We start from the raw sequence: 8,657 nt of genomic DNA, 5'->3' as shown, positions 1-8,657 counted from the left end.
CCGGCCGGGCCATCCCGCGCTCCTCATTGGACAAAGTCCCGTGTCAATCACTGAGAAAACGCGACTGGACGAGACCGGACATCCGGGACGTCCCATCTCGGAGCGAGGGGAGCTCGGGGGCGGGGGATAACGATGGAAGGGTGCGGTACCCAATGGAAGGCAAGAGCTTCGTCTTCGCAGAAGATTGGCAGATGCTCGAACCACTGAGACGCCGCGGAGGGATACGGCCCGTGGCCAGTGATGGGTCTAACTTGCGGTTCCGTTGTGTGTCCAAGTCGCGCGCGCGCGCGCGCGCGTGTGTGTGTGCGTGTGTGTGTGCGTGTGTGTGTGTGTTTCTTTTCCTTTTAGAAAGCGGGAGCTTAGTTAACGCGGAAATGGAGTTGTGCTGCGCACGACGGTCTTTTTTTTCTAATAAGTATTTTGGCTTTCAGCGAAGGCTGCCCAATTTGGTAGGCTTTTCCTGGAATTACCCACATTCCCTGGACTCCTATGCAGGATCAGGGCAGGACGATAACCGGCGCTGCGCCGGGAATAATCGCCCAAATAATCAGAAATGTGGCTGTTAAGTGAGTTAAAGCCAAACTTGATGGATGGTAGTCAATGGAAAACAGGCAGAAACAGAAACGAACAGTTTACAGGAAATAAATTTGAGGAGCCCTTAAACATCGAATGGATGCCCAACCTTTTTTCTCGATAAGAAAAATGCAAAGTAAAACTCCTGTGCTAACATTTCTGACCTGTGTAATTGATAATAACCCGAAGTTTGACTAGGTGCTACGTTAAGGGTCCGTGCAGAAACTGGCTCTCTCATGTTGCTGGTGGACTGCAAATTGGTATAACTCGGGTGTGGATTGGGGAAGTAATATCTTGACAAAATAACGTGAATTGTGTGTGTGTGTGTGTGAATTTACCTTTAACCCAGCAGTTTATTTCCAGGACTCTATCCTGAAAATGAACTTCCACAAATAGGAAACGACAGGTGCACAAAGTTTTATTGTGGTCGTATTTGAATTAGCAAAAGGTTGGAAACAAAGCAAGTGTCCACTGGTGGGAGAATGGCTGAATAAGCCCGCGGGACATCAGGACTGTAACATTATACAGCAGACTTTGCAGCATTAAATAGAACGAGGAAGCCAGTGGTATTGTTTATGGCGTGATCTCTAGAGACAGTGTATATAGGCTGCTACCTTTAGCAAAAAGAAACACTGAAGGCCAAAGCCAAAACTAATTCAAATGGTTTATTCCTAAGGAGTAGAGCTGGTAGTGGTGGTGGAGAATCTGGTGGAAGCCTTAGAGGGGAAAATAGAATAATAGCAATAATAAAAGACCACAAAACAAAAATCTCTTGACAGTGGGAGTTTGCCGAGCTTGGCCATTGTTCTCCAGGGACCCAGTTCTAGACCCTGGAAGGACAGGCGTGCTTGGCTGAGTGGACCTCAAGTTATTTTTAATGGAGCCTCGGTGTTGCCTAGTCTAAGGATTTCTGGCACCCTGCCGCTCTCCGGGCTTCCTCGAGGAGGTGAGGGGGCAGGGAAATGTATAAATGACTTTTACCTATTTCAAGATAATACAAACTTTCCTTCTGCAGTGAGGAGTAGAGCCTGGACATGGATCCTAGATAGGATGGTGGGGCCAAATGGATGATATGGGTGTCTGCCGTGCCAGGCACCCCTGCAGCTGTGGCTCAAGCAGAGGCAGAGCCTCTCGCTGCTGTTCGTTGGCAGCGCCTGATTCCACGTGCACGACGCTATGGCCTTTGGAAGGCGTGAGGCCTGGTCTGCCTGGACCTAGCCATGCGTACGTCTGCCAGGCCCAGACTGCTGCCCGGATGATAAGCTTAGGCTTTGTCAAAATACGAGCCCAGGGAGGTCCTTTGGACGAGTGTATGTTCTTATCCAACTGGGAGGAACAAAACAACCTCCAAGTGATCTATTCTGAGGAAAACTACATTTTCAGATTAAAAAAGAAAATGAAAACAAATACAAAGAGTAGGGGAGAAAAGCACTGCGTGCAGAGTTCACGGCAAGCTCGCCCTCAGGTTTAAGATACTCTTCAAGCTGCATAGATTGCACGTTCTCCTCAACATGGCCACTTGGAAAGGCTATCACTTTGAGGACGAGAAGTGAGGAGACACCTAATTTTGTCCGGATAGTGGTGGTTACAACAGATCCTTTAAGGGAAGGAGGCCCCGAAAAGTCTCTAGCAAGGAGAGTCTGGTAGACAGAAATGCACTGTCCGTGGACGTGGTTTTTAACCCACTGCAGGTGTGTGATGGGTGACAAGCCACTGCTATTTTGTGTGAGCGCCTCTGGCTCAGGGCCCCAGGGCGGTGATTGGGGTACAGAGGGCGGGACTGAGAGGCTCAGACTGGTTCTCACTGCTGGGTGGAGACTGAGTGCTTGAAAGTGTCTGAGTCCCCAGACCCGGAGAGAGTTCCATTCCAACTGGCTTCTGTCAGCTCGGTGGCTCTGGGCCCTGTGTGGCAGTGGCACCTGGTGGTGTCCTGCCATGGCCTGCCTGTGGAGGTCTCCTCTCTAGAGTTTGCTCTCCTCCCACCCATTGCTGCCGTCTCCCCTCACGCTCCCAACACTTGTGAATGAACAGGACGTTTCCTCTTGGTGACAGCTTGCAGGGGAGATGTTATGATTCTGCGTTAAGTTCCTGACATCGACCCCAGGAAACTTCTAAGAATGGTTGGAATCAGCAGATACATTTTTTTGATTTTCCTGACCCATAGCAGTACTGATATCTGGGGGACATAGGGTGTCAGTTTGAAATGGGTTTTGTTTTAAGAGGACTCTTCCAGCCACAAATGGACTCGAGGGTGTCTCAGGGAGGCAGGTGGGGTGACAGAAATGGTGTAAACAGACACAGGTTACCTCAGAGCATCAGAGGGCCAGGAGGAGTGTCAGGTACACCAGGCACCAGACACTGTCTTCCAAGTCCCTGCCAGGTAACAGAGTGATCCTGGTGTCTACCCATTACCTACCCGCCCCTGCCCCTTCCTCCCAGAGCCCCACCGGGGTCCAGATAGCCCCGCCTCTAAATGGCCATGTGAGGGGTCTCAGCCAATCACGGCGGGCCCATCGCCTTGCTAGTGATTGAAGGATGGACACATGACAAATTCTGGCCAACTGGGTCCTGAAAGAAGGTAGAGAAAGATCTGGACCAGTTCCCTCCTAGAGACATGAGCAAGAGACGAGGACCCCTTTCCCGCTTCTGGATGTGATGCCTGTGTCCCTCTGGTAACCATGAAGAGAGCTGGTCTGCGACAACAGCCCGCAGTGCGAGGAAGACCGAGCTGAGAGAACTGCCCTGGGCCCGACTGCCCTGGGCTGCGCCATTCTGCCTTGGCCTCGCGTGACCTCGCGCTCTCCTTTGAAACAGTTATGTTGCTATCTGTTCTTTGCAGTCAGAACATCTGAGCGAGCCAAGTACACCAAAATTCCTTCCGTTTACTTTTCCCATCGCCGTGAGAATTTTGACTCAAATGCCACGAGTCATTTCTTTTTGGTATAATCAGAGCAGAAGGACTCGGGGAAGGAGAGGGAAATGGTGACAGTGGGAGCTACAGTTCTATAGTGCGTGTCGGGAGAGACGGCCCCGCCTTCTGACATGCATTCGGGGGACAGGACATAAAGCAATGCGAGGGGCTCCCTGGGACCCCCGCAAGAGAACAAACAATTCTGAAATCCTAAAAGTTTAAAAAAAGCAGTGACAAACATAAATTTTTTTAAAAAAAGAAAACATCGACATCCAAATGTAGGACCATACACGCAGAGAACAGACCCTCCGCCATGCGCCCTGTCAGCACAGAACCAAAAGGAATCACAGTGACAGACGGGAGGAGACCTGAGAAAATTCTCGCCAGCAAGAGATGAGGAGGTCAACTGTGCTCCCCATTAGCATTAACTTGAGGTGCCTTAAACGCCACTGCTGCTTTTAATTCAGTGCATTGGTTTAGTTTTATTTCAGCAAATAAAAAATATAAGCACTTCATAGGTTCTCCCTTTAGCATATGCTCCCTAACTCTGCGGGCTGTGCATTTTCATGCCGATGGGGTGATCAGAAACAAGCCCTGGGCAGCATGAAGAACCATTGTTATTTCCATCGTCGTGCGTTCACTGACTCGCGGGAATTTATTGATCTCATGAGGTGTCCCAGACACTGTTCGGTGAGGTCATTTTGGCATTTTATTGAATGCTGCCCGGCAAGGTTATTCTCCAGACAACTTTAATCTCCCTAAAGGTAGGCACCATGTCGCATATTTTATTTCTCCTGTCTGTAGTGTCTAGCTTAGTTCTAGGTACATTATAAGCACTCAAATAAGTTTCACTCGATTATGTGTGAAGTAATTCTCATGCGCGAATCAAAGGAGCTCTTAGAGGGGCTTAACTCTGATACAGTCATTTTGTTCCAGGATGAAGGGGAGATTGAATCAGACTTTTTGCTAAAAGAATGCTCCCTGACTGCTTGCTTCCACAGAGTTATGGAAGCTTCCAGAAATCCTCCTAAGGCAGAAAGAGAGAGTACCGTCATTAGACTGGACACGCAGGCCGCAGGACCTGATGGTCCACTTGCCCTCAGCAGCGTGGATCCCTTCCACACCCTGTGCCGGGGGGCACTGAGCCCCCAAACCAGCCCCCGGGGCTGCTGCCTGCCCTGCGTCTGCACAGAAGGCTTAATTTGGATCAGGAGACGGTCTCAGAGGTTCACCTGTGTGTAACGGCGGGAGCCTCACCAGCAGGCAGAAGCTGGAGGACTCAGAGACTGTCTCCTCTAAACTCCAGTCCTGATCCCTGTAATAGGACACATAAATGTCGGGAACTGAGAAAATCCACATCTATGGGTGTAAGAGAAAATGAAGCCTGCAAAGGGCAGAAAGTAACAAGGGCTGGGGTCCCGGGTCAGGGCGGAGTCACGGCGCGGCAGCCATGGACATCCCTCTGGGTGGCGGAGGTGGCAGCCTACATGTCGTAGAGCCTGAGCTGCTCCTGCACGTCTCCATCGGACATCTCGCCGAAGGTCTCCTTGTTGTCCTTCATGAGCTTGAAGATGGCCTCCAGCTGCTCTTTCTGAACTCTGTCGAGAAGAAAGGATACAGAGGAGAAAGATGCTCCTACCCAAGGTGCGACAGAGAGAGAGAGAGGCTGTGAGCTTCCAGGGCGGTCGGACACCCCTCTCGTGTATTTCTCCATTTGCTTCCAGAACAAGGGGAAAACTAAACCCAAACGAGACCCACTCAAAACACGGGAGCTGGTTCGGCCTAAAAAACTCAACTTGAGAGTTCTAAAAACCGGAGTTCTAAGTCTTAGTTTTGCCCTAGAGATTTGGGGACCCCCGAGTTATCACGGATTCTCGGTGCTTCCGTTTCCCCTGGAACCTCTTTATCGTGTTGACGGGACGTCACACAGTCAGGCAGGAGGAAGAAGGGATGTTCTAGTAAGTGGCTGGAGGCCCTATGAAGAAATAGGATAAAAATAGTGCTGGACGAGCCAAAAGTGGAGGGAGGAAAAGCATCATGGGCTGGGAAATAGGGGAAAGGTAGACGTGTACACACGAGGGTACAAGGGGGTGTGGGGTTTTGCTGCTCAGACAAAGGGGCAACTTCCTGTACTTCGCACAAAGACACCTTCTGGCCAGTGGGGGCCCCGTCCACGTCCCTCCTTCCAGGGACTGGGCCTGGCTGGAGAGAGGCTTTGTTTACTGTACTCAGGCTGAATGGCTGGGTGCTCCCTTATCTTTATGGGGCTCGGCCCTGCCACCTGCCACCTGCCCAGCACAGGACAACTCCCAGGAGCGTAAACACGAAAGCGCAGAGCGAAACCAGCAAAACCAGGCAATGGCGGGGTTCTCGTTGGTTCCACTCTGCTGGGCCACGCCGTGCCATATGCCAGCACCGGCTCCCTATCCCAGTTCCAGGCTTCTGCAGGCCCTCCCTGCGCACCACACCCCTGGCTTGGTGCCACCACCTCCATGAGATGTCAGCCAAACAGCAGGTGGGACCTCTGAGCCCCTCCATGCAGCTGGGTCCGCTGTGATGCCTGCAGTTCTGGCGGAGCAGGGCTTCAGCACAGCCCCCAGGGACTGTGGGCCTGCAGGGCACGGCACTGCCTCCCAGGCCAGCCCCTCCAGCTCTGCCTGGGTCGGAGCGTCCCGATTCTGGTCTCACACTGTCCTAACGTGTTCCGTCTGAAAGAACCTCGTGTCTCCCGTCCAGCAGTCGGTTTTCTCATCTAGAAGCCGAAGTACTGAATCCCCAATCCCAGCCTCTCTTCATCGCCCTGGGACAGTGATTTCTATATCTGTCCCCCGTCTGGAGGAAGAGGAGCCTGTGATAAGTACTCTGTACCCTACTGTCACGGGGGCACCCGGCCAAGGGGACACTCATTCTCTCCTGTGTGTTCGATGGCTGTGGCGTGTGCATATTTTTAACAGGGTGGACGCAGGACTTCGTACTCTGCTGGAGAGCACCAGGCATTGAAATGAGAGAAAGCTCAGGTTTTAATGGGGTCAAAGGTGGTCATTTAAAAAAAAAAAAAGCAAAACCGAACAAAAACACAGTAACTGAGATCATCTACTCAGAGTTTATTAGATTGAACAAAGGCTGAATACGCAGGCCCCAGCCGTCAGGAGTACAAGAGGCTTGGTGCCCGCCCTCAGGAAGTTTCTGGAGGAATTTAGATAGCTAACCTGGAGGGAGTCACCTGTGTATGGTATCAGTGAGCTCCCAGCCTGGGCGAGGATGTCGCGATGGCCCTGTGGAGATGTGTGTGCTCAACAAGAGTACCTCTACTCATCGTGTGGCTGTGTGGCTGCCGCTTCGTTGCCTGCTCTGCCTAAGCCCCTGGACCTGAGGTATTAGGCCCAGAGGATAAGGCCCGGGGGTTGACAGTGGACATTTCTCGGCTCTCCATTAAATGGAAAAACATTTTCTATAAACTTACTGCTTTAAAAAAAAAAATGATTTAACCAACATATCTAAAAAAACCGCAGATTCGTTTGGCATCATATAAATATTGTCAAATATAAAATTCCAAGAAACAAATCTGGGGCGGATCGGATCACCCGGTGAAGGTCTAGCTCATGTATAAAACGTCCCAGGAAACGGCATGGGCAGGAAGCCTGTCTTAAGCGAACACTGTCATCACCGCTTCAGCCAGAGCAAAGGCGGGGATCCGGCCGAGCTAGTTAGGGCGTCGGCGGGCAGGCCCTTAGCACCAGGAGCGCTGGCTGGATTCAGGCCTCCTCCACAGGGGAGAGGGGCGACGGCAAGTCCGTGGCTGGCCCTGGTTCTCTGCGGCCCGGTCGTTAATATGGCACCTCTCACCCCACAACAACCAAGCCAGACACAGAGCAAGAGGGGAGGCGGCCCCAAGGGAGAGGAGGGCAGTCGCCACCCCCGACCCAGCCGGTGAGGTGAGCTCGGCCGCTCGGCCCTCTCCCTCCATCACACCTCAGAGTCTCTCACGGTTCGGCTTCCGTGAAGTAAAAGCAGGAGGGCTGGGATAAAGCTATAGCGACTTTAAAACGACGAAGCAGCTGACGCTGCCGCTTTCTCGGGTGTGAAGGGCACATGGAGGGCAGGGCTGAGTGCTAAGAAAAATCGAGGTCCAGGGAGTGAGAACGAACTCAAAACCCTCGGGCTTAACAAAGCCATCCACGCAAACCGGGAGGAGCACCCTACACAGAGCCGAAGGCGTCCTCAGGGTCCTCCCAGCCCAGGGAAAAGTCCTGCCTGAGGGTCTGGCAGGTTTGGTAGGCAAGACACACCCCGGAAGCCTGCAAGGCCGCCTTCTGGGGGTTTCGTGTTATCTCTCAAGCTTTTAAGATGCCAAAAGGAAAAGCCTCTAGGAGGACGCTAAGGGTAACTTCATTATTCTTCGGTTCTGTAAAGAGAAACAGGGAAAAGGTCATTGATTTTACTCATTCCGCCTTACAAGTACCGTGGAGAGGAGGAGGGATGGGAGGAAGGGGAACGTTTGGAATTGCAGATCTGACACCTGTGGGGCAGTTCGCCTCTCATCACCTGCAGCAAGATAGTCTGTTCCTCAAAGTGGGGCCTTGCATGGGACCCCAGCGTCCCGCCGAGCCCCACTCCGAGTGTGCGAGGCATTCGGGTCATTAGGGCAGGTTCTGCATCCGGGTGGTTAGGCGGGCCAGGTACTAGGTGGCTCCCCTAGCATAGTCCTGTCACCTCCAGATTATGTCCTATTCTCGCTGGCTGCTTTTCTCTCTCTCTGGGGACAATGGCAGCTTAGGATGTGTGCTCTCCCAGACGAGGCCAACGGTATGCCCACCTTTTCTAAATGACGCACAGAATCTCTCCGACCCGCTGAGGAAATCCAGGGATCTATTTTGTCCCTCTGGCGCCCTCTGCTGGAGGTCAGGCAGCATGTGTTTCTAGAAATTTATACTGGCAGACCGTTCACAGACAGGTCAGCCAGCACAAAGTGGGAGAGTATCCCAGCCGGGGTTTCCCTGCCTCCTGGCACCCTTGCCCATTATGTCATACAAAGCACCTTGCACTAGAGTTGTGTCCTTTCTAGAAGGTCAGGACGGTCCTCCAGAACGCAGCGGGAGCTGGGATCCCGGGTCCTGGAGCCATCCGGGTCTGCAACCTGGGTTCCCTTTTCCTCTCTAGCAGACGGGAAGAG

General features: G+C 52.3%; 1 protein-coding gene and 1 long non-coding RNA gene across 3 annotated transcripts in view; both read right to left on the bottom strand.

The window, feature by feature from the left end:
- Positions 1-3,946: 3,946 nt before the first annotated feature.
- Positions 3,947-8,657, bottom strand: part of MXRA7 (matrix remodeling associated 7) — a 12,290-nt gene continuing 7,579 nt past the window's right edge. Inside the window, exons 4-5 of the mRNA XM_015589774.2 lie at positions 4,972-5,082; positions 3,947-4,799 (exon numbers count right to left, since the gene is read on the bottom strand). Of these exons, the coding sequence (XP_015445260.1) occupies positions 4,682-4,799; positions 4,972-5,082 (229 nt within the window). The 3' untranslated portion in view covers positions 3,947-4,681. The remainder of the gene's footprint in view (positions 4,800-4,971; positions 5,083-8,657) is intronic.
- LOC112480028 lies at positions 6,569-8,651 on the bottom strand. 2 transcript variants are annotated; one of them, XR_003046454.1, is made up of 2 exons: positions 8,523-8,651; positions 6,569-7,889 (listed from the first exon to the last, which is right to left on the bottom strand). It is a non-coding gene; the product is annotated as an uncharacterized LOC112480028 (long non-coding RNA). The 2 variants fall into 2 exon arrangements; XR_003046455.1 differs by lacking the exon at positions 8,523-8,651 and adding an exon at positions 8,301-8,516.

Source organism: Pteropus alecto, unplaced genomic scaffold (assembly GCF_000325575.1).
Source record: "Pteropus alecto unplaced genomic scaffold, ASM32557v1 scaffold134, whole genome shotgun sequence".
Taxonomy (NCBI): domain Eukaryota; kingdom Metazoa; phylum Chordata; class Mammalia; order Chiroptera; family Pteropodidae; genus Pteropus; species Pteropus alecto.
Note: the sequence above shows the minus strand (reverse complement) of the source record. Positions and strands in the feature narration are given on the sequence as shown.